Source organism: Taudactylus pleione, unplaced genomic scaffold (assembly GCF_031769625.1).
Source record: "Taudactylus pleione unplaced genomic scaffold, aTauple2 ptg000256l, whole genome shotgun sequence".
NCBI lineage: Eukaryota > Metazoa > Chordata > Amphibia > Anura > Myobatrachidae > Taudactylus > Taudactylus pleione.
Genome location: NW_028284658.1, coordinates 20,886,245 through 20,910,996, shown reverse-complemented (window position 1 = coordinate 20,910,996; position 24,752 = coordinate 20,886,245). Strand labels below are relative to the sequence as shown.

Here is a 24,752-nt window from a genome sequence, read left to right as displayed (position 1 = left end):
GGCCCGCTGTCCCAGGGGGGTAGTGGAAGCGCAGGTTAGTTACCTGGCTCCACGCTGCAGCCAGCCCCCAGGAAGCCCCCTGCCTAGGGACTGTGGATCATGTGCTCAGCTAGCAGTGACCCCAGATGCTTACCAGCATCCCCGGATCAGTACCGGCGTTCTGGTACCGGCGGGGTGTAGGGGAGACAGCATGGACGTCAGCAGTGACTGTCCATGCTGTACTCCCAGATGTGCAGCCACAGCTGCCTTGAAGAAACTTCAGGGGCTATTCTTCGCCCCCCTCTAAACATGTGCTCCGACTCCGAGCCGGGCACCAACGAAACTGAGATGCCTTGGCTCGGGGGCGGGGTATAGGAGGGGGACCCTGGTGCATCCTGGGAGGCTGAAAACTTTAACTCTATGGTGCCCGATGCCTGACGTCATCACCTATACCCCAAGGTATCCTGTGGATACCCTATGGACCCTGAAATAAAGAGTTCCCTTTGTGGTGGAGATATCTAAGTGGGAGTGGTTACAAACAGTTTTTCTTTTTAAATACCAAACTCCTGGCTGAGTCTCTATAGCCCCGGTATCCAGTTAGACCAGTGGTTCTCAAACTCGGTCCTCGGGACCCCACACAGGTCACGTTTTCCAAATCATCCAGTAGGTGCAAAAGGTATAGTCATTACTCACTGACATTTTAAAAGATCCATAGGTGAAACTAATTCCTCACTTGCGATTCCGTGAGGAAACCTGGAAACATGGACTGTTTGGGGTCCTGAGGACAGAGTTTGAGAACCTGCGAGTTAGACCATAGGACGAAATAGGAAGTGTGTGCCGATTAAAACATTTTTTTTTTTTTTTTTTTTTACCTAATTTGGTATTTCCTAAGGGATCTTGTATTTTGAATGCCTTATTAGAGAATATTCAAATTAGTTATTAAGGACTAGTTTCAGTTGTTACCTGCACCAGCTGCTCTTTCAGCTTGTAAATGGGGAGACTCTCCCTCTGCTCCAGGATTGACATCTGTGTTTTCTTCCCATAAGAGGCCTTGTTCCCCCCGAAAGCATGCTTCTTCCACTCAGGAATATCATTCGGCATCATCCCAATACCCCTCATGTTGGCAGCAATTTGTCGGCCATCAACTATAAAACAAAAAGAGTTAACACAAGAAAAAAACATGATCATTTAATTCATACATAAAATGTAATATAGTTATTCTTATCAATGGTGATGTAGCCAATAGTATAACTGACCATTTTCAGGGTAAATCCTATTATATTAATTGATATATAGTGTGGGATATAGTGTTTAAAATCACTATTCTGAGTAGTGATAGTGTAGGTCTCGTAGCAATCTAATGTTTATAATTATGAGGACCATTTAGGACGCATCCACGTGCCAGCGAATAAGGCATATGATACTCTGCCATAACAGTCCATGTTTTAAGGATATCCATGTTTGAGCACAGGTGACTCAATTGGCATCTCAGTCAATTTGATTTAATCATCTGGGCTCAAGCTTGAATATCCTTAACTGTAATGGCGGAGTTGGGAAGCCTCTGGCATATAGTACAATATAGAACAAGACAACAGGATAGGGGGTAAATTCAGTAAAGATTGAGTTTTATTAATTAAACATCGATCAGCATCGAAGTTGTATTTCCGGGGCTAAAAACAACATTGATGTTGATTGATTTAGATTTTTATTTGATTAAAATCAATTAAAATTAACCTTTGATAAATTTACCCCTAGGACTACAATCCTTTCGGGTATATAGACACAGACTTGATATGCAACAGTGGTGTGTTGTTCTGGAGTGTTTTCATCCATGTCACAATGCAGCTTAAAACGTCAAATCAGGGAACATTAATCCCTAAGAAGGGAAATCTGGCTGTATACACAAAGGATTATTTTGAATTGTGAATATGAACAGGACACCTCCATCTAACTCTAGCAAATATATATGCAAGCCTGTTGTAAAGTTAAATTTACAGGTCTACCTGACGCACGGTCTCCATGTACCCTTCAACAACATTTCTTCCAATATAGATCAGTGACTATCAATACAAAATGTGCATTAGGGAGTACAAAGACAAACCATCTGGCAATGGATCCACCCAGTGCTTGTTCAGGCCCATAGGGATAGAATCCATTTCAGCCTCGCGTTGTGCTTGTTTCAGTTCCCGTCTCTCCTTAGCTAGAGCACTCTGCATCATTGCGGCTTGAGATAGAGAACCATCGGGATTCTGTAAACAAATATTTCAATAAATTATGGTTGGGATATAGATGAAAAGCAAAAAAAAAAGTACAACTGAGGAAATCTTACTTTAATATTTTTGTACTAATGCAACAAGAAGAACCTCATTACCTACCTTTACTATTTTAATCGGGCTCATGTCCATGCTCTGTTTAGTGTGTCCTCTAAGGAATGGCGGTTCCTCTTCCACCAGCTCAATCTCCAGGTCCTCATCTGAGTGGAAACAGAAAAGGAGTTATGAAATATACATAGAAGTGTACAACAGCCACAAATGGGCAAAATATGTGAGGGTACGCAGTCATGAGGCAGACAGTGACATTCTTCACATGTCACTGTCGGCCACCGGGTTCCCGTAACCAACCCGGCACCAGGACGCCAACAAAGTTAAACCACTAAAGCAGGGTAATATTGTTGGCAGTATAATGAAATGCCTTTTAGTATGCGGGGAATATAACAGATATGGAGGGAAAGCCTGGAAATACCAGATTATTAACCGCATATTTAAATAACTAGATCATATAGGCACAGAAGTGGTTGTAAAGCCTGTGGTCTGTTTCACAATAATCCACTGACAGGTTTTATGTACAATAACAAACATTTGCTCCTGACCATCACAATGTTTAACCTAGGTAAATATCATGATGTATCACAGACCTTCTTCATCATCCACCTTAGGCAGGATACCAGTCTCTTCATCAAAATCTGGAAATTCTTCTTTGGAGAGGACATTGGCTGCAATCATCTGAAAATACAGAAATGTAAACAATTTCTAATAGTCCAATATATGAACTGGGAGCAGCCCAGAATAGCTGTTCCATTGTGATCGCATGACACCATGCCACGCTGCCCAAAAGGCACTCATTGACCTGGTGAAATGAGTAGTTAAATTCGAAAGACTTGCTCCAATGTAAGATTGGCGAATTGCACATGTAATCCATCTGGCAACTGATGGTTTGGTTGCCGGATATTCTCTCCTTTGAGCATTATATAAAAGCTAATAGATTTTCTGTTTCACAGATATCAGTCACCTGGTTCAAATATCTTAAGGGGCAATTTCCTGCTTTTAATGGAATTTTGAGACAATCTAAGGTAGAAAGAGTTGTTTATTTCAAAGACCCTCACTATATTCATAGAGAATGGATCTACAAGAAAAAGTTCCCAATTCAAAAAGACTCCTATTAGTAGACAGCTGCAGAGCCCCAGGGCAGTATGAGCCCTGATCAGTGGCTGCTCACCACTTCTTGAAGGGGAGAGATGAGGAATGTGGTCGCTGCTGCCATGCAGCATTGATTGTGCTCTGGCAACAGCCGCATTTGGGTCGTGGTCAATGCCTGCAGTAGCTAATGAGTTCTTACTACACGGAAGCAATGCTACGAATATAAGTAAAAAATAAATACACAATTCTAAAACACTTAAAAAAATGTCTCTGGCAGAAATGTCAAAAAGATCTGATTCAGAGACACTTAGAAAAATTGAGGGCTTCCGTCTGTGGGGATATAGTGGAGGTGATGCTCAGACTTCAGTGATTTTTTCATTAAAGTGTCTGAGCTGCAACCAGCACCACAAATCCCCATTATTCCAATGTCACCAATGGATAGAAGAGAAACTTTGCTGTATCCTACAGGAATACAATAGGTAGCTGGCTGTTCATTTAAAATAAAAACAAAAAAAAACAAACAAAATGAAATGTCTAGTTGCTATCGGTTACAACACTTTTTTGTACAACAATTTTATAAATGTCCCTCTTAATGTTAGTGTTTAGCAGACTACTCGCAACAACTCACACATTAGAATCAATAACCAGCTACAATCTACAAGGCTACTCTGATTTCAGATCCTCATAACACATGAAGTGATCTCAAAATGTCCCTTTGAAAAATTGTTCGCTCCTAAAAACTAAAGCTAGATACACGAATAAACAATTGATCTGCACAATATTTTTTTCCTTTAACTGGTCACTTATTGGTGCATGCAGTTAACAAAAGAACAAAACGGATACAAAATTGTATGTTAAAATAGTTAATTCTGCCCTAGCACATCAGCATGTGCAAGATTAGGAGATTTACCAATGATCCCTTTTTTCTGTGCAGGCTGAAATCTTGCAGGGCAAAAACTCTGCGAGTGTAAACTCAAAAACAAATATCAATAGTCATTTCATCAACAGGTTAAAAGGTTGTAGCCAGGGCTGCACCTTGGGTGAGTGTAGAAGTATATGGGTGTGGGTGTAATCAGGTGATTTTTGTGTAAAAAGAAATGTGAATCAGGATAAGTGTGAAAGCCTCTTTTTATCATCAATAGTATAGTCATCTCATGACCGTGGATGCTGCATGTGTATTCCAGCACTTCCAAGCTCTTCAAACACGTTTCTTTGGAACAAATTAATCCCTCTGTGTATATACATGCCCTTAAAATCCTGTACCTGCTTAATTTCCCACTTTTCTGGGTCAGATATCTTGGTGAGACGTTTTCTTTCCAAGGTGTCATCTTCGACCTCTGGGGCATTTACCAAAGAGAGGTGGCTAGGCCTATCTGGGTTCCGCATTGAAGCCTCTTCGTTGTTCTCACCAACCAGGTTCCTCCGTCTGTTAGGATTTAAATCTTCCCCGGTGTCTTGATCCACATCCTGTAGTCAGAAAGTGGAACATTAAATTACAAATGAACAAGCAAGTCAAATCTATACAAAACTGAAGTATGGACAATGTTAATTTCCTCTGGTTCAACACATACTTTGATTTTACTGTTAGGTCTATTAGTTCAACCTAACACAAAGCAAAGGGGGTTTATTACCGGGCTCTGGGCCTGATTCAGAGACGGACGCTCTGAACGAGCGCTCGCTCTGAATCAGGGAGTTGTTTTTTGTTTTTTTTTGGTCGGCCTACTGGCCGCTCGCATAGCTGTGGGTGACCACCCACAGCTATTGCGAGCGGCCAGGATGATGGTCGCAATGGTCAAGACCATCGGGCTTGCGACAACACCCTTGTGGTAGGGTCTCGTGGCTGCAAGCACCAGAGAGCTTCTGGCTCTAATAGAGCCGGAAGCTCTCCCACTGACATCACTGGTGATGTCAGCGGGGCTGCCCACAAACGGCAGGCGTTTCTTCGGGAACGCCTCCGTTTGGCCAGCCACCCCCCCTGCCCGCCTACCAAACGGGGCGAGCTGTCAATCACCATCAACAGCTCGCCCCCTTTGGTGCGAGTCCCGGAGCATCCGTTCGATAGCCGGGTCTCGCGCATGCGCACGTCGGAGCCGGCTCCGTCGTGCGCATGCCCAGTGGGCAAACATCGACCCGGTTGCGAGCGCTCAGCGCTTGCGACCGTGTCTGAATCACGCCCTCTGTCCCAACTATTGTGTCAAACATTGGCATAAGCTTTTCTTTACAGTGCAGTCCGATCATTTACTTAACTTCATACTTAGACTGGTTTTGCATCCAGTGAAGGAAAGGACCTTGATCTTTACTCTTTGTCCTTTGCTTACTACATCAGCCACATTTGCCACACGTCCTTCTCTGCGTAGCTCTGATATATGTACTAAGCCTTCCCAGCGTTTCCTGTTGACACAAACAAAAGAAAAACATTAATCTAAGAAATATGGAAATAACAGAAAAAGTTGTAATTATTATTTGATCTTAGAACTGGATAACAGAAAACAACAAATACCTTAGGCCTTCCAGCTGAACAAAACAACCAAACTGCATGATACTGGTGACTTTGCCGTTGTAAATATCTCCTATAGCAGGCTCTTCAGGAGGTGGCCTATCCACATGCTTCTCCCTCCAGCGCTCATTGTTCTTTTCATTGTGCTGCTCTCGGTTCCGGTGGTCCTTGGTGGGACTCCGACGTTCTTTGTTGGGGCTGCGACTCCTATGATCTTTTATGGGGCTATGACTCCTATGATCTTTTATGGGGCTACGACTCCTTGACCTGTATCGACTTGACTTCATTTTTTTGCGGTCTCTGGATCTAGAGCGTGATCTGTACTTGTGCTTCTGATCCCTGTCTCTGCTACGACTGCGGCTTTTCCTTTTCTTCTTATCCCTGGGGACAGAACACACACTTATTTTCGACAAGCTTTTTTTAAATTTTACAACTAGAATCCAGGATGTCCAGCTACATGCAGCACACTGTACTATAAAATGGGATCGTTATACTTAAATTAAATCCTCTCCTTGGAATGTGTTGGGGGACACTGAACCATGGGGATACAAGTCCACCAATAGGACTGAGACACTTTAAATAAACTCAAGCTCCTCCCTCCCCTGCATTCTCAACCTGCAGGAAATTCCTATCTAACCAAACCGACACCAGGTAACAAGAGAAACACAAAATCCAAACGAGAGAAGCACCATCTCCAAGGAGTAAACATTTAACTTTGCTAAACAATATTAACAGGATAACTGAATAGGCAGTGACCCCCAATGTATTCAGAAAAAAAGAATTTAACGCCAATATATAAAATCCAGTTTTCCCTATTATGTCATCCTCTAAGGGGACACTTTCCCATGGGGCAAATAAGATTGGTGTCCTTCAGACCAAAAACAAGAGATATGGTAAGAACTTACCTTTGTTATCTCTGTTTCTACGAAGTCCATAGGGTCCACAGGGTTGACCTTGGGGTATAGCTGGATCTGGATCCACGGGCACCACGCAGTTAAAGCTTTGCTGCTCCCAGGATGCGCTTGGGTCCGTCCTCCTCTATACCCCGCCCCGGCCACAGACACCTCAGTTGGTAAGCAGCTAAGGCCGGAGGAGGAGACTAAACAGAGAGAAGGAAGACTGGAACACACAAGAAACCATACTCACAGAAATGGGAGACGGAAAACCGGTGACCAGCCACACAGCCCATTTGAAGCCAGGCGCGTCAGGGCGGGCGCCCTGTGGACCCTATGGACTTCGTAGAAACAGAGATAACAAAGGTAAGTTCTTACCATATCTCTTGTTTTCTACTTCAGGGTCCATAGGGGGTCCACAGGGTTGACCTTGGGGATGTCCCAAAGCAGTTCAACTAAGGGCGGGGACGCTCCTGTGCTGAAAGGAGTACCCAGCGCCCCAAAGGATGCATCCTGAGAGGCGAAGGTGTCAAACGCATAAAACCTCAAAAACGTCTGAATTGAAGACCAAGTAGCCGCCTTACACAGCTGAACAGCGGAGGCGCCACGTCTAGCAGCCCAAGAGGGACCCACAGAACGAGTGGAATGAGCCTTAACGGGCTAACGTTTGCTTGTTGGCAGGCCAACCCCTCTTGTGAAAACCAAAGAGAACAAACAAAGAATCCGACTTCCTAACCGAAGCAGTCCGGTCCACGTAGATTCTAAGTGCCCGGACTACATCTAAGGAAGCCTCACCAGCGTAAAGATCAGGTGACTGAAAAGCTGGCACAACAAGTTCCTGATTAATGTTGAACTTTGAGACCACTTTGGGCAAAAACTCAGGACGAGTGCGGAGCACCGCCCTGTCCTGGTGAAAAATCAGAAAAGGGGAGAGACAGGAAAGCGCCCCCAATTCTGAAACCCTCCTGGCAGAAGCAATTGCCAGGAGAAAAATGGTCTTAAACGTCAGCCACTTGAGCTCCACCGACTCAAGCGGCTCAAAAGGAGGACCCGGCAAGACCCGCAGCACCACCGCCAAGTCCCACGGAGCCACCGGAGGCACGAAGGGAGGCTGGATCCTGAGAACACCTTGGAAAAAGGTGTGAACGTCTGGCAGTGTAGCAATCCGTCGCTAAAACCACACGGACAAAGCAGACACATGAACCTTCAGAGAGGCCAGGCGTAAGCCGAGGTCCAAACCCGATTGAAGAAATTCCAAGATTCTGGAAACCCGAAACACCTGCGGATCATAGTTTCTGGATTCACACCACTGAAAATAAGTGCGCCACACCCTGTGGTAAATCCGCGCGGAAGCAGGCTTGCGTGCCCTAAGCATGGTACCAATCACCGAACTGGAGAAACCCCTAGACCTCAAGACAGCTGTCTCAAGAGCCACGCCGTCAAAGACAGCCGACCCAGATCCGGGTAAAGGCAGGGCCCTTGAGACAACAGGTCCCGACGCTGAGGAAGAAGGTACGGAGCGTCGATGGAGAGGCACCTCAGATCGGAGTACCAAGGACGTCTGGGCCACGCCGGAGCCACCAGCACGAGCGTGCCGCCGTCCTGCTTGAATTTCCGCAGAACCCGAGGAAGTAAGGATATCGGAGGAAACAGATACGCCAGGTGAAACGTCCATTTCACCGACAGAGCGTCTACCAGACAGGCGCCTGCGTCTCTTGTCCTTGACCCGTAAACGGGCAACTTGTGATTGTGACGGGAGGCCATCAAGTCCAGCTCCGGCAGCCCCCACCTGTCCACGAGTAGCTGAAACACCTCTGGGTGAAGCGACCATTCCCCGGGATGCACGTCGTGACGGCTGAGGAAGTCCGCCTCCCAATTGAGGACTCCGGGAATGAAGACTGCCGAGATCGCTGGAACGTGACACTCCGCCCAAGCAAGAATGCGAGACACCTCCGACATTGCTGCCCGACTGCGAGTTCCCCCTTGGTGGTTGATGTACGCCACCGTGGTGGCGTTGTCGGACTGCACCTGAACCGCCCTTCCGTGAAGAGCGGGGCCGGACGACTGCAGGGCCCTGTACACAGCCCGCAGTTCCAGGATGTTGATGGGGAGAAGTGCTTCTTCCGCGGACCAACGACCCTGAAGCGATAATGAGCCGGTCACTGCCCCCCAACCCCGAAGACTGGCATCCGTCGTGAGCAGGACCCAGTCCGGGATCCAAAAGGGGCGCCCCTCGACCAGATGCGCCGTCTGAAGCCACCAAGCCAAAGACTGCCGAACCTCCGGGGACAACACCAGCATCTGAGAGCGGATCCGGTGAGGTAACCCGTTCCATTCCGATAGAATCAGCCCCTGCAGGGGCCGGGAATGGAACTGGGCAAATTCCACCATGTCGAATGTCGACACCATGGACCCCAGAACTCTCATAGCTGAATGGACCGACAGGCGGCAACTGCTCAGGCAACTGTGTATCCGCAGCTGCAGGGAGGAGACCTTCTCTGGAGTCAGGAAAATCCGTTGCTGACGAGAATCCAGCAGGGCTCCCAAATGAACCATCCGCTGTGATGGAATCAGGGAGGACTTCTTCCAGTTTATCAACCACCCGTGTGCTTGAAGACAAGCAATGGTCAGGTGGAGATGTCGAAGAAGCACCTCCGGGGAGCTCGCCAGCAGCAGAAGATCGTCCAGGTACGGCAACAGACGTAGACCCTGACCCCAAAGGTGGGCAGCCATAACCGCCATCACCTTGGTGAACACCCTCGGAGCCGTGGAAAGGCCAAAAGGCAACGCCCGAAATTGGTAGTGATGGTTCAGGATAGCAAACCTCAGATACCGCTGATGTGCCGGTGCTATGGGCACATGGAGATAGGCGTCCTGGATATCGAGGGAGACCATATAATCCCCGGGTTCCATCGCCAGAATGATGGAACGTAACGTTTCCATCCTGAACCTGGGAACTCTGAGGTATCTGTTCAGAGACTTCAAATTCAGGATAGGGCGATGAGAACCATTGGGTTTCTGTACCAGAAACAGAGTAGAATAGTACCCCGTCCCGCGCTGAGACTGCGGAACGGGAACAATGACCCCTGCTTGTAGCAAGGATTCTATAGCTACCTGAATCTGACCAGCCTTGGTCTTGTCCAGAGAAGGACTCGTACAGAAAAACTGGTGGGGCGGCCTGAACCGAAAAGACAGGGCGTACCCCTGAGACTACTTCTCGAACCCAGGCATCCGTGGTGGTATTGTGCCAACACTGGGCGAATTGGAGAAGTCGGCCTCCCACTCTGGGGTCCCCCAGAGAGAGGCCCGTCCCATCAGGCAGCAGGCTTATCCTCCTGCTTGGAAGAAAGGCGCCGAGCACTCCATGCCTGCTTCTTGGGCTTGGGTGCGGCCTTGGTCGCCGAATGTCTCGGGAAGGACTGGCCCTTGGCCTTACCCTGAACCCGAAAGGACCGAAAGGCAGAGCTCCTCATTTTAGCCGGCGCAGAGGCCAAAGGGAGAAAAGCCGACTTGGACTTAGCCAAAGTATCCACTATTTTGTCCAAATCCGGACCAAATAGTAAATCACCATTAAAAGGCAAGGCCTCCAGACCCTTTTTTGAATCTGCATCAGCCCTCCAGGACCTCAGCCACAGGGAGCGCCGAGCAGACACCGCTGCAGCCGACTCCCTAGAAGTGAGCAGGCTGGCATCCAAAGACGCTTCCCCAATATAGGAAGCTGCATCCCGCATCTGTCCCACTAACGCTCTCTGGATATCCGGAGCCTCATCAGGAAAGGTATCCTCCAAGGCATTGGCCCATGCCTCAATGGCTTTAGCCACCCAGGAGATAGCCATGGACGGGCGAGCCACCGCCCCGGAAAGAGAATAAATGGACTTTAAACAAGTCTCCACCTTCCTGTCCGTGGGATCCTTCAAAGAGGAGATAGACGGCAATGGCAGCGTCGCGCTTTTGATCAAGCGGGTAACGTGGGAATCCACCGCCGGCGGAGTTTTCCATTTCCTACAATGAGCTTCAGGAAAAGGATAGTTCGCCGCCAATCTCTTCTGTGGATGGAACCTCTTACTAGGTAATTGCCAGGCCGCCGCCATATGATACGATAATTGATCAGACAGGGGGAACACAGTTGAAGTCACCTTGGCCTTTTTAAAATTAGGAAACTTCGACCTAGGAGCCGGCGCATCATCCTCAACATGTAGGATAGCCCGCACCGCCCTAACTAAGGCTGGAACATTAATGGAGGACTTCGCTTCCACCTCCTGCCCCATGACATCAGAGTCAGAGTCCTCATGGATTTCTCCATCATCTGAGGACGCTTCCGAGTCCGACAACTGCGCAGCTAGTGAACTCACAACCGGACGTTTAGACACCCTTGGTGGCACATCACCCTGCAACATGGACTGAAACGCCGAGGATGAAGCCGCCAGACTCTGTATGGAGCTGGATAGAACATCCACCCAAGGCGGAGGAGCCGTCGGAGCAAAACTCTGCAAAGGCACTACAGACTGACGCGTCCCTGGGGAAGACTGCACATACACAGGCAGTCCAGAGTAAGGACCCACAGTCTGGGCCCCGGGGCGAGACCGCAACATTTGTGGAACCCCCGGGGAATGGGGGATGGTGGGCTGCGGCAACGCCCTAGAAGGGACCACTGATGGGACCGATAACCGGTCCGCAATAGACGCCAGCACCTGTGAAAACATCGCCCAAGGAGGGTCCTGTGATACAGGGGGGTTGGAGGGGCCCAGTACCAGCTGGCACCGCCCGCACAGACCATCCTGAGATAAGTCCTCCCCATCAACTCCAGCAGCACAGCGTCTGCAGGAAAATAACACAGGAGCCACAGAGCGCTCAGTCTCCTCATCAGACATGATACCGTAAATCACAATAAATAGGTATCACCAGAGGAATTACGGTTTTAACACCCGCGCACTCACCAGTATGCGACACAACAGCCCAGATATGGTACTGTGTAGCACACAACAGTATGTGACTGACCCCACAAATACGTGTTTTATATAAGTGAGGGTCTCAGAAAAACGCCCTTCCCCCACACACCTGCGGGCCGTAGGAGAAGGAAAGGGATAGTTATAAGCTGACAGCAAGGAGAATAAGTCACAGACAGGCAGCACTAGCAATAGTCACATACAATGCAGAAAAGTTAGTACTCACTGCACCTTCCGCTACAATCAACCGCCCAGATTCAGTGTCTGGGAGGGCTATAGCGCTGTGTACACTGTCCTTTAGCAGGGGAGAGGTACACAGGGGGACCGGTCCACTTGATACCGCCTGGGAGTCTGCGATGTGCCAGTAAAGATGGCCGCCGGAGACCTCAGAGGAGGAGTGGCCGAGAGATAAGAGCAGCTCAGCGACGCCAGACTCCTAGTTGAAAGGCGCGCTGAGCTGAGGGGAGGAGCCGCTAGACAGGGAAGGCTGCCTCCCCTGGCTAGCAATTAACCCCCGGGTTGCCAGTCCCGCTACCAGCTTGATACCCTGGTGGTCTAGCGGACACGCGGGGTATTCCTCAATTGAGGGGGAGCCCGCCGCCGCTGCTAGTGCCTCCGGTCTGTCCCCAGAGACCGGAGGCTCCTGACTGCATTGAAGTATCCGCGGGCCGCCGCACGCGGCGACCCGCGGCTTACCTGATCCCCGTCGCGTCCGGCAGCAGTCAAGGGAGTCCCCAGAGCCCGGCTAGTACAGGCTCTGGGGTCCCGCCGCGATCCCCAGAGCTGTACTGGCGTCGCGGCGCCAGCGGGGAGAAGGAGCGGCAGCGTGGACGTCCTAAAGGACAGTCTGATGCTGCCGCTCTAAAAGTGTTAAAAAAGCAGAAAAAAATAAAAAATGTATCTTTTAAAATAAAGCTATGGGGCTGCTCCTGCAGCCCCACTGCGACAGGGTGACCCGACTCCGGCCGGGCACCAACTAAAAACTGAGGTGCCTGTGGCCGGGGCGGGGTATAGAGGAGGACGGACCCAAGTGCATCCTGGGAGCAGCAAAGCTTTAACTGCGTGGTGCCCGTGGATCCAGATCCAGCTATACCCCAAGGTCAACCCTGTGGACCCCCTATGGACCCTGAAGTAGAAACTAGGAAGACAGAACCACTGCAGGCCATCCTGGATTGTAGATAGCCTGGTAAGGATGTCTGATGACACAGCAGTAATGAATACAAATAAAATCAAGCTGCTATGGCAGCGACCACAAAAGCCCCCTTGTCCTGTGGGCACTCCGAAATAAAGTGCTGTTCCCTGCAGAATGGGGATACAGAAGATGAAGAGCTTAAAGAGCTTAAAAGAGGCTGTGTACCTTAGAGGACATTGTCCTTCAAGAGGAAATTATATTTTTTAAGATAACAATTTCTAGGTCTGAAAAGGAAATATATTTGTGCAAGCATTCCTCATAAAGATTGCGATACCTACTTGTGCTTAGTCCTTTTGTCTTTTTCTTGCCCTTCCATACTGGGCATTAATGCTTCAAGCTCTTTCAAGGCATTGGCAGCCACCTTCAGGTCCTCTGGATCCAGCATGCTCTGTTGACATTAACAAAATTAACTTCTTAGCAATACTGTGCAGCAAAATACAAGCCCTATTACTTGCTAAAAGAGCAGCACATAAACTGGAACATTAAAATATAGAAATGTTTAGATACACATAATAAAAACTCATTACATATTTGTTGCATGCATTTTTAAAAATAGCTCCAGTTAGTGACTATAATATCTAATCTGTTCAGTCCAAAGTCAGTGTAGGAGAGCCTAGCATATGCAGAGATGCTGTACAGTCAGGATATCATCTGATCTGTCAGTCCAATGATGGCATGGAAGAACAGAATTGTTCCACCTAAAGAACCAGATACTCCTTTTGTTTTAGCTTAGTCTATCCAAGAAGTGACTGAGATCAAGTGACGCAGGACATGCTTTACTTTAATACCGGCAGCACAGTGTGCCTGATCACCCTTCCACAGAATACAGTGTTAGAGGTGCTAAGTAGGACCAGGATAATTGAAGTGCAAATTAAGCAAATCAAATTGGATTGATTAAAGGGACAGATTGGATTTACCAACCTGTGTGTTCAAAGCTGTCTATTTCAAGCCTAGACGTCACATGTGCAAGATGTCTAAACACAAAACATCGCTATTCCTAAAAATCATGCTCTGTACCTGCTGTATTCCAGTAAATGCTAACACTCTCATCCAATATTCAGCTGTCTTGTGATGAACAATGCTCTGCCTACTTTATCAGCTGTCCTGATACAAAATAAGTGGTCATGAGGGTCCAGCCAGGTAACAAGCAAAGAGGTGTTGCAGCAAAGCAGTTCCAGGTGCTGTAGAAAAAGGCTGGTGGTGGCAGTGACTTTTCTCTTACAACAGGGGCAACAGGTTGGTTGGGGCCAAACAGCACCAGCAATGGTATACAATTGTTTACAGTTTAGTTGCTGAAAACTATACATAACATTTTAGGTATGCAAGTACCACTAATTTCTTACAGAACTGTTGATGACTGGATGCAGTTCTGGATGTATTTTCTTTGCCTACCACCAAACCCTCTAAGTCAAAACCCTATGGGGAGGAATTCAATTGTTTTTGCTCGCCCACCACAAGATGGCGCCAACTGACAGCAATCCAATTGTTCTGCTGTTTGAGCACCCATAGCGGCAACTGCACACATTTCTGCTCGCAAACTCCTAAGGTGGCAAGCAGAAATGCGCGATAATATGAGATATGTTAAGAACTTACCCTTGTTATCTCTATTTCTAAGAAGTCCATAGGGTTCCACAGGATAACTTTGGATTATAGGCGATGTCGGCAGACATCCAGGCACCACAGAGTTAAAAATCTTCCATCCTCCCAGGATGCACTGGGGTCCCTCTCCTATACCCCGCCCCCGAGCCTCAGGCACTCAGTTTCGTCACAAGCCATAGGCCGGAGGATAAAAAGAGAGAAGAAAGTCTGGAACACCCAAGAAATCACATTCTCACCAGAGGGAGACGGAAAAACCGGTGACCAGAGCAAAGCCCACCCGCAGTAAAGGTGCGACAGGGCGGGAGTCCTGTGGAACCCTATGGACTTCGTAGAAAACAAGAGATATGGTAAGAACTTACCTTTGTTATCTGTTTCTACGAAGTCCATAGGGTCCACAGGGTTGACCTTGGGGTATAGCTGGATCTGGATCCACGGGCACCACGCAGTTAAAAGCTTTGCTGCTCCCAGGATGCACTTGGGTCCGTCCTCCTCTATACCCCGCCCCCGAGCCACAGCACCTCAGTTGGTAAGCAGCTGCCGGAGGAGGAGACTAAACAGAGAGAAGGAAGACTGGAACACACAAGAAACCATACTCACAGAAATGGGAGACGGAAAACCGGTGACCAGTCACAAAGCCCATATGAAGCCAGGTGCGTCAGGGCGGGCGCCCTGTGGACTTTGTAGAAACAGAGATAACAAAGGTAAGTTCTTACCATCTCTTGTTTTCTACTTCAGGGTCCATAGGCGGTCCACAGGGTTGACCTTGGGGATGTCCCAAAGCAGTTCAACTAAGGGCGGGGACGCTCCTGTGCTGGAAGGAGTACCCAGCGCCTGAAGGATGCATCCTGAGAGGCGAAGGTGTCAAATGCATAGAACCTCAAAAACGTCTGAATTGAAGACCAAGTGGCCGCCTTACACAGCTGAACAGCAGAGGCGCCACGCCGAGCAGCCCAAGAGGTGCCCACAGAACGAGTGGAATGAGCCTTAACAGAGGCTGGCACAGGTAAACCCTCCTGTGCATAAGCCTCCCAAATAACGGAACAAAGCCAACGGGCTAACGTCTGTTTGTTGGCAGGCCAACCCCTCTTGTGAAAACCGAAGCGGACAAACAATGAATCAGACTTCCTAACCGAAGCAGTCCGGTCCACATAGATTCTAAGCGCCCGGACTACATCCAAGGAAGCCTCACCAGCTGAAAGATCAGGTGACTGAAAAGCTGGCACAACAAGTTCTACTTTGGGCAAAAACTCAGGACGAGTGCGGAGCACCGCTCAGTCCTGGTGAAAAATCAGAAAAGGAGGACGACAGGAAAGCGCCCCCAATTCCGACACCCTCCTGGCAGAAGCAATCGCCAGGAGAAAAACGGTCTTAAACGTCAGCCACTTGAGTTCCACTGACTCAAGAGGCTGAAAAGGAGGACCCTGCAGGACCCATAGCACCACCGCCAAGTCCCAAGGAGCCACAGGAGGCACGAAGGGAGGCTGGATCCTGAGAACACCTTGGAAAAAGGTGTGAACATCTGGCAGTGTAGCAATCCGTTGTTGGAACCACACGGACAAAGCGGACACATGAACCTTCAGAGAGGCAAGGCGTAAGCCGAGGTCCAAACCTGATTGAAGAAATTCCAAGATCCTAGAAACTCGGAACACCTGAGGATCATAGCTTCTGGATTCACACCACTGAAAGTAAGTGCGCCACACCCTGTGGTAAATCCGTGCGGAAGCAGGCTTGCGTGCCCTGAGCATGGTACCAATAACCGAACTGGAGAAGCCCCGAGACCTCAAGACGGCTGTCTCAAGAGCAACGCCGTCAAAGACAGCCGACCCAGATCCGGGTAAAGGCAGGGCCCTTGAAACAACAGGTCCCGACGCTGAGGAAGAAGGTACGGAGCATCGATGGAGAGGCTCCTCAGATCGGAGTACCAAGGACGTCTGGGCCACGCCGGAGCTACTAGCACGAGCGTGCCGCCGTCCTGCTTAAATTTACGCAGAACCCGAGGAAGTAGGGATATCGGAGGAAACTGATACGCCAGGTGAAACATCCATTTCACCGACAGCGCGTCCACCACACATGCGCCTGCGTCTCTTGTCCTTGACCCGTAAACGGGCAACTTGTCATTGTGACGGGAGGCCATCAAGTCCAGCTCCGGCAGCCCCCATCTGTCCACAAGTAGCTGAAACACCTCTGGGTGAAGCGACCATTCCCCGGGATGCACATCGTGACGGCTGAGGAAGTCCGCCTCCCAATTGAGGACTCTAGGGATGAAGACTGCCGAGATCGCTGGAATGTGGCACTCCGCCCAAGCAAGGATGCGAGACACCTCCGACATCGCTGCCCGACTGCGAGTTCCTCCTTGGTGGTTGATATACGCCACCGTGGTGGCGTTGTCGGACTGCACCTGAACCGCCCTTCCGTGAAGAGCGGGGCCGGATGACTGCAGGGCCCTGTATACTGCCCGCAGCTCCAGGATGTTGATGGGGAGAAGTGCTTCTTCCGCAGACCAACGACCCTGAAGCGACAAAGAGCCGGTCACTGCCCCCCAACCCCGGAGACTGGCATCCGTCGTGAGCAGGACCCAGTCCGGGATCCAAAAAGGGCACCCCTCGACCAGATGAGCTGTCTGAAGCCACCAAGCCAAAGACTGCCGAACCTCCAGGGACAACACCAGCATCTGAGAGCGGATCCGGTGAGGTAACCCGTTCCATTCCGATAGAATCAGCCCCTGCAGGGGCCGGGAATGGAACTGGGCAAATTCCACCATGTCGAATGTCGACACCATGGACCGACAGGCGGCAACTGCTCAGGCAACTGTGTATCCGCAGCTGTAGGGAGGAGACCTTCTCCGGAGTCAGGAAGATCCTTTGCTGACGAGAATCCAGCAGGGCTCCCAAATGAACCATCCGCTGTGATGGAATCAGGGAGGACTTTCTAAAATTTATCAACCACCCGTGTGCTTGCAGGCAAGCGATCGTCAGGTGGAGATGTTGAAGCAGTACCTCCGGGGAGCACGCCAGCAACAAGAGGTCGTCCAGATTCGGCAGCAGCCGTACATTCTGGTTCTGAAGATGTGCGGCCATGACCGCCATAATCTTCGTGAATACCCTCGGCGCCGTGGAGAGGCCAAAGGGTAGCGCCCTGAACTGATAATGCTGCTGAAGGACAGCGAACCTCAGATACCGCTGGTGCGAAGGTGCTATCGGAACATGGAGGTAGGCGTCCTGGATATCCAGGGACACCATGTAATCCCCAGGTTCCATCGCCAGAATGATGGAACGTAACGTTTCAATCCTGAATTTGGGAACTCTGAGGAATTTGTTCAGAGACTTCAAATTGAGGATAGGGCGATGAGAACCATTGGGTTTCTGCACCAAAAACAGAGACGAATAGTACTCCGTCCCTCGTTGTGATTGAGGAACGGGAACAATGACCCCTGCTTTCAGCAAGGACTCTATAGCCTCCTGAATCTGTAAAGCCTTGGTCTTGTCCTGAGAAGGACTCGTGCAGAAAAACTGGTGGGGCGGTCTGTGCCGAAAAGACAGGGCGTACCACTGGGAGACCACTTCTCGAACCCAGGCATCCGTGGTGGTATTGTGCCAGCACTGGGCAAATAGAAGAAGTCGGCCTCCCACCCTGGGGTCCCCCAGAGGGAGGCCCGTCCCATCAGACAGAAGGGTTTATCTTCCTGCTTGGAAGAAGGGCGCTTGGCACTCCAAGCCTGCTTCTTGGGCTTAGAAGCGGCCTTGGTCGCCGACTGCCTCAGGAAGGACTGACCTTTGGCCTTGCCCTGAACCCGAAAAAGGACCGAAAGGCCGAGCTCCGTACCTTGGTAGGTGCAGAAGCCGAAGGGAGGAAGGCTGATTTAGACTTAGCCAGAGTATCTACTATCTTGTCCAGGTCTGGACCAAAAAGCAACTCTCCATTAAAAGGTAAGGCCTCCAGGCCCTTTTTGGAGTCTGCGTCCGCACTCCAAGACCGCAGCCACAAGGACCGACGCGCCGACACAGCCGCAGCGGACACCCTAGAGGTCAACAGGCTGGCGTCCAATGACGCTTCCCCAATGTAGGAAGCCGCATCCCTCATTTGTCCTATCAACGCCCTCTGGAGTTCCGGAGCATGATCCGGAAAGGTATCCTCCAAAGCGTTGGCCCTGCTCTCGATGGCCTTAGCCACCCAAGAGATGGCCATGGACGGACGGGCCACAGCCCCAGAGAGAGAGTAGATAGACTTTAAACAAGTCTCCACTTTCCTGTCCGTAGGATCCTTCAGGGAGGAGATAGATGGTGAAGGCAACTTAGCACTTTTAATTAAGCGGGTGACGTGGGAATCCACCGCTGGCGGAGTTTCCCATTTCCTGCAATGAGCCTCAGGAAAAGGATGGTTGGAAGCCAACCGTTTCTGTGGTTGGAATCTCTTGCTGGGTAACTTCCAGGCCCCCGCCATATGATCCGTCAACTGGTCGGACAGGGGAAAAACAGTCGAAGCAACCTTGGCCTTTTTAAAATTAGGGTACTTCGACCTAGGAGCCGGCACATCCTCCTCTATATGAAGGATGGCCCGCACCGCCCTAACCAACGCCGGCACATTAATGGAGGACTTAGCCTCCACCTCCTGGGCCCCGGCATCCGAATCAGAGTCCTCGTGGATCTCTCAGTCATCCGAAGACACGTCCGTGTCCGTGAACTGCGCTGCCAGTAAAGCCGGAACGGGTCGCTTGGACGCCTTTGGGGGCAAGTCACTGTGCAACAGTGACAGAAAAGCTGATGACGAGGCCGCTAGGCTCTGAACAGAGCTGGAAAGGACATCCACACAGGGAGGGGGTACTGTCTGAGGATACCCCTGAAAGGGCACCATTGACTGCTGCGTCACCGTTGGTATACAGGCAATCCCGCATAAGGACCCACAGTCTGAGACCCGGGAGGAGACTGCACCAGATGCGTAACCCCCGGGGAACGGGGGATGGTAGGCTGGGGCAACGCCCTAGAAGGGACCGCAGTCGGGAATGCAAGCGGTCCGCGATCGATGCCAGCACTTGTGTAAACATCGCCCAAGGAGGATCCTGCGCCACCGGGGGTTTAGAGGGACCAGGTACCAGCTGGCACCGCCCGCAGAGACCGTCCTGAGACAAATACACCCCATCAACCCCTGCCGAACAGCGCCGGCAGGAAAACAACACAGGAGCCACGGAGCGCTCATGCTCCTCATCAGACATGACACAAAAAACTTTTGCAAGAAAAAAGTATCACCGAAACGCGGTAAGGCGTACAACACCTGCGCACTCCCAAGTATGCAACACAAACAGCCCACAAAATGGTACTGAGTAGCACACCACTGTATGTGACGGACCTCACAAATACGTAGATTTATATAAGTGAGGTACACAGAAAGAACACCCCTCCCCCACGCACCTGCGGGCCATAGGAGAAGGAAAGGGATAGGTATAAGCCGACAGTAAGTAGAAATAAGCACAGACAGCAGCACTAGCAGTAGTCACATACCATGCAGGAAGTTATACTCACTGCACCTTCAACCTACCAGATTCAGTGTCTGGGAGGGCTATAGCGCTGCGAACACTGTCCTGAACAGGGGAGAGGTACGCAGGGGGACCGGTCCACTGGATGCCGCCTGGGAGCTCTCTGCGTTGCTGCCTGGGAAGATGGCCGCCGGAGAGCTCTGAGGAGGAGTGGCCGAGTGAGAACAGCCCAGCGACGCCAGCACGCATGAGAGAAGGCGCGCTGGGCTGAGGGGAGGAGCCGCACAAGCAGGGCAGGCTGTCTCCCCTGCTAGTAATGAAACCCCGAGGGAAGCCGGTTCCCTGCCGGTCCTTACACTCTGGTGGTCCAGCTGTCACGCGGGGTATGCCACAGAGGGGGGAGCCCGCCACCGCTACTAGCGCCGCCGGTCTGTCCCCAGAGACCGGCGGCTGAAGACTGCATTCTGCTTCCCCTGCGCGCATCGCGAAGCGCTACACGCGGCTTACCTGGCCCTATGTGTCCGGCAGCAGTCTGTGGGAGGTCCCGGAGCCACGCTAGTACTGACTCCGGGGTCCCGCTGTGATCCCCAGGTCAGTACTGGCGTCGCAGTACCAGCGGGGCTGTTGGAGCGGCAGTGTGGACGTCCAGATGGACAGTCTGATGCTGCCACTCTGAAGATAGTAAAAAATAAATAAAATCTTTTTTGAAAAAAAAATAAAAAAAAAATAATAATAAAGCTAATAATAAATAAGCTTATGCAGCCCCACTGCGCCAGGGTGACCCGACTCCGGCCGGGCACCAACTAAAACTGAGGTGCTGTGGCTCGGGGGCAGGGTATAGAGGAGGACGGATCCAAGTGCATCCTGGGAGCAGCAAAGCTTTAACTGCGTGGTGCCCGTGGATCCAGATCCAGCTATATCCCAAGGTCAACCCTGTGGACCTCCTATGGACCCTGAAGTAGAAATAGAGATAACAAGGGTAAGTTCTTACCATATCTCATATTTTCTACTTCAGGTTCCATAGGGTATCCACAGGATACCTTGGGGATGTTTCAAAGCAGTATCCTTTAAGGGTGGGGACGCTCCTGTGCTGAGAGGAGAATCAGCCGCCCGAAGGAAGCATCCTGAGAGGCGTAGGTATCAAAAGCATAATACCGTACGAAAGTATGGACAAATGACCACGTGGCTGCCTTGCAAAGCTGAACCGCTGAGGCGCCACGTTGAGGTCTACATGAGAGAGCTCCCAATCCCGAAACCCTTCTGGCTGAAGCAATAACCAGAAGGAATACAGTCTTAATGGTTAGCCATTTCAAATCCACTGAGCCCAGTGGTTCAAATGGCGGTCCTTAAAAGAGTCTTCAAGACCACAGCCAGATCCCATGGTGCCACAGGTGGAACAAAGGGAGGCTGAATAAGAAGCACCCTTTGTATAAAGGTGCGGACATCAGGAAGCATAGCAATCCTATGATGAAACCACACTGAAAGTGCAGAAACCTGCACCTTCAGGGAAGCTAGGCGAAGACCCTGGTCTAAACCCGCCTGTAGGAAGGCCAGAAATCTGGACAATCTGAACACCTGAGGAGCATAACCTCTAGTGCGACACCACTGGAAGAAAGCCCACCACACTCTATTTTTAGATGTTGGCAGATGAAGGCTTCCGAACTCTCAGCACTGTGTTGACCACCGAGCTGGAGAAACCTCTGGACCTTAAGAGGGCAGTCTCAATAGCTACGACGTCAAAGACAGCCGACTCAGGTCCGGATGAAGGCAAGGACCCTGAGATAGCAGGTCCTGACGTTGAGGCAACAACAGCGGAGTGTCCACTGACAGACTCTGAAAATCCATGTACCAGTGTTGCCTGGGCCACACTGGAGCAATCAGCAGTAGCATGCCGCCTTCTTGCTTGAATTTGCGTATCACTCAAGGAAGAAGGGAGAAAGGAGGGATGAGGTACACATACTGGAAGGTTCACCTGACCACCAGAGCGTCCACTAGACAAGCCCTTGCGTCTCTTGTTCTTGACCCGAACATTGGCAGTTTGTTGTCGTGTCGTGAGGCCATGAGATCTATCTCTGGAAGGCCCCACTTGTTCACCAGTAGCTGACACACCTAGTTGAGAACTCCCGGTATGAACACTGCTGATATTGCGGTGAGATGCCTTTCCGCCCATACTAGAATGCGGGACACCTCTGTCAGAGCCGCCTGACTGCGAGTCCCTCCTTGGCGGTTTATGTATGCCATCGTGGTAGCGTTGTCCGACTGTACCTGCACAGGTTTTCCCTGCAGGACCTGTCTTGCTTGCTGGAGAGCCTTGAATACTGCCCGCAGTTCGAATATGTTTATTGTAAGAGCAGCTTCTACCGATGTCCACCTTCCCTGAAAGAAGGCCTCGGAGACTGGCATCCGTCGTCAGAAGGGCCCAGTCTGCATTAGAAAAAGCGACGCCCCTTGTTCGGGTGAGCAGTCTGTAGCCACCAGGCCAGAGATGAACGCACCTCCGGGGAAAGCACCATAGTCTGTGCCTTTATCCTTTGGGGCGACCCATTCCATCCGGAGAGGATCAGCTGCTACAGAGATCTTGAGTGAAACTGGGCAAACTCCACCATGTCGAACATGGATACCATGGATCCCAGTAACCTCATTGCCGAGTGAATAGACACCCGGCGACTCCGCAGGCAAAGATGGACCTTTGCCTGTAACGCAGAGATCTTTTCTCCAATCACCAAGACTCTGAAGTTGGGAATCCAACGGAGCTCCTAAATGGAGCCTCCTTTGTGATGGTACCAGGGAGGACCAATTTATCAGCCAGCCGAGAGACTGCAACACAGAGACTGTTAGTTACAGATGGCACTGAAGTTTCTCTGAGGACTCCGCCAGTAACAGGAGATTGTCCAGATAGAGTAACAGGCGGACTCCCTGCAACCGCAGGTGGGCTGCCATGACGGCCATAACTTTGGTGAACAGCCGAGGTGCTGTAGCCAGACCGAAGGGCAGAGAGTGAAACTGGAAGTGGTCCTTGACCACTGCAAATCTGAGGAAGCACTGGTGTGCTGGGACAATATGGATATGCAGGTAAGCATCCTGAATATCCAGCGACACTATGAAATCCCCAGGTTCCATTGCTAAAATAATGGAACGCAGGGTCCCCATCCTGAACCGAGGAACCCTCAGAAATATGTTGAGGGATTTGAGGTTGAGTATTGGCCGGTAGGACCAATTGGGTTTCTGCACCAGAAAAAGATTGGAGTAATACCCCAATCCCTTCTGAGACAAAGGAACTGGCACGATAACTCCATTCTGGAGCATCGAGTGCAATACCTTCTTGAGTTCCCGGGCCTTGTTCTGATCGGACGGAATGCCCGTGGTGAAAAACCGGCTGGGAGGCCTCCTGCGGAGGGAGAGGGCGTACCCCTGAGAGATGAGTTCTCTGATCCATGTGTCTGAAGTTGTCAGACACTAGCTCCGGATGAATTTCAGAAGTCGGTCCCCCAAAGAGAGGCCCGTCCCGTCAGGCCGAGGGTTTGTCATCGGACTTGGGAGGAGGACGTCTGGTACTCCAAGCCTGCTTCTTAGGCTTTGCAGGTTTCTTAGCGGCAGTCCTTCTTGGGAAGGACCGTACCCTGGACTTATTCTGCGTTCTGTAGGGCCGAAAGGACGAAGAACCCGACCCTGATGAGACTGTAGTTGATGGCAAGCACGCAGACTTAGCTGCTGCTAGAGTGGCCACAATTTTGTCCAGGTCAGGGCCAAACAGGACTTCTCCATTGAAGGGTAAACTCTCCAAATCCTTTTTGGAATCAGCATCTGCCTTCCAAGACCGCAGCCACAGGATACGACGAGCCTGCCGAGGAGATCCTAGATGAAAGCAAGCCCATATCTAACGCTGCCTCATTAATGTAGGTAGCTGAGTCCCTTAAATTACCCACCAACTTCACCTGCTCAGGTGACAAGTTTGGGTCCAGGGATGCCTCCAGGGTATCAGCCCACTGTTCTATGGCTCTAGCCACCCAGCACACGGCCACAGCCGGTCTGGACACACCTCCTGCAAGGGAATATATAGATTTTAGACATATTTCACCTTGCGATCTGTGGGATCCTTTAAGGAGGACATGTGAGGGTATTGGCAATGTAGCACTTCTTACTAGACGTGTGACGTGGGAATCCACTCGTGGCGAGGTCTCCCATTTTGAAAAATAAATTTTTTGCAAAAAGGGTATGCCACCGCCATACATCTAGGGGGCTGGTAACGTTTACCGGGCGTTTTCCACGCCTCCTCTAAATGATCCACTAGCTGACCAGATAGGGGAAACACCGTAGCATCACCTTTAATATCCCTGAAAAAGGCATATTTTGATTTGGCTACAGGAGGTACGTCATCCTCAATAATCAAGGTCGTGCACACCACACGTATGAGAACTGGTATATAGACCTTAGACTCCGTCTCTTTATTACGGGAAGTGTCTGGGTCTGATAGGTCCAATATCTCACCGTCACTTGTAGTCACATCATCCTGATCACCCTGATCATGCGGAGGTTGCAATGGACGCTTCTGCGGCCGCAATGACGACTCCCCTTGCAAAACATCCAACAGATGTTGCACAAAGGTAGACAATGAGCTAACCCACGCAGGTTCATGGATGACCTGAGGGGCCGATATCGGGAAACTCTGAGGCACTACCAACTGTCTGGGGAACACCTGAATAGGGGACGACACCAGACTGCTGTGAGACCCCCATCTGGGGAAACGCAGGGGGTGTCGC

General features: G+C 50.5%; 1 protein-coding gene across 1 annotated transcript in view; it reads right to left on the bottom strand.

Annotated features, from left to right (window-relative positions):
• Nucleotides 1–24,752, bottom strand: part of DHX8 (DEAH-box helicase 8) — a 91,063-nt gene that overhangs the window by 45,969 nt on the left and 20,342 nt on the right. The window contains exons 6-13 of the mRNA XM_088480727.1: nucleotides 13,202–13,311; nucleotides 5,896–6,273; nucleotides 5,644–5,786; nucleotides 4,659–4,864; nucleotides 2,894–2,981; nucleotides 2,355–2,452; nucleotides 2,081–2,228; nucleotides 943–1,124 (exon numbers count right to left, since the gene is read on the bottom strand). Coding sequence (XP_088336853.1) covers nucleotides 943–1,124; nucleotides 2,081–2,228; nucleotides 2,355–2,452; nucleotides 2,894–2,981; nucleotides 4,659–4,864; nucleotides 5,644–5,786; nucleotides 5,896–6,273; nucleotides 13,202–13,311 — 1,353 coding nt within the window. The remainder of the gene's footprint in view (nucleotides 1–942; nucleotides 1,125–2,080; nucleotides 2,229–2,354; nucleotides 2,453–2,893; nucleotides 2,982–4,658; nucleotides 4,865–5,643; nucleotides 5,787–5,895; nucleotides 6,274–13,201; nucleotides 13,312–24,752) is intronic.